Here is an 813-nt window from a genome sequence, read left to right as displayed (position 1 = left end):
CGCAGGAAATAAAAGTCAAATTTCTTAAACTATGGATATGGTTGCCTTCAAAGTCCCTGGAACGTAAAAATAAAACATGATAAACTTTAATCATAGGCAGGAACAAACTAAGAATTATTTACCTTCTAATAAAATATCTTTTCTTCACATACTGTTTATTTCGTACAAACTCTCTTTTGTAGTCTATATAACAGCTGAATTTATATGTGTATATATAATGTTTACTGTTTTTTCTATGTTAACAATAAATACATTTTGAGGTGCATCTGCATCATGTGGGCATTCGTATTCATCTGAGAAATTGAAGAGAATGAGAAGTCCAGTGAAAAACTCTTGCTATCGTAAACACCTAATTTATTAGCAGATACCTAATAGTGGACCATAGTAAGTATTTGTGCAGAGTATCAGTGGCATTTTCCTATGTGGTGTGATCCTATTTTGCTACATACTCTGCTCAGGTCTATCATGGCTGGAGAAGCTGCTACTGCCAAAATAATATTTAGCTCCCGACTTCACTCTCCTGAAAAACATTCTCAATAATCTTTTACTTCTGGGAACACGCTTGTTTACTTTTTCATATTGTCACGAAGACCAGTGCAGTCAGAGGACAACAGGCTGCCCTTGACTGTCCCTTCTCAATCCAGGGAGTTGTATCTGGGTAGATCCTCTGAGAGTTTCCTTGCGGTCTGACACTGTGTCACTACAATGAGTCTGATCTGAGTATCAAAATTTATCAAACATTTCATGCTTTGTTGTGTCTTCTTTATGGTTATTATGAAGTTATTATTTTATTGCTATTCTCTTTTTTTTTTT

The 813-nt window shown here is 34.9% G+C and overlaps 1 protein-coding gene across 1 annotated transcript in view; it reads right to left on the bottom strand.

The window, feature by feature from the left end:
* RXFP1 (relaxin/insulin like family peptide receptor 1) overlaps positions 1-813 on the bottom strand; it is a 120023-nt gene that overhangs the window by 21245 nt on the left and 97965 nt on the right. The window contains exon 10 of the mRNA XM_023516044.1: positions 1-56. This exon is cut by the window's left edge and continues 3 nt beyond it. Coding sequence (XP_023371812.1) covers positions 1-56 — 56 coding nt within the window. The remainder of the gene's footprint in view (positions 57-813) is intronic.

Source organism: Otolemur garnettii, unplaced genomic scaffold, assembly GCF_000181295.1.
Source record: "Otolemur garnettii isolate 467f Iridium unplaced genomic scaffold, OtoGar3 scaffold00085, whole genome shotgun sequence".
NCBI lineage: Eukaryota > Metazoa > Chordata > Mammalia > Primates > Galagidae > Otolemur > Otolemur garnettii.
Note: the sequence above shows the minus strand (reverse complement) of the source record. Positions and strands in the feature narration are given on the sequence as shown.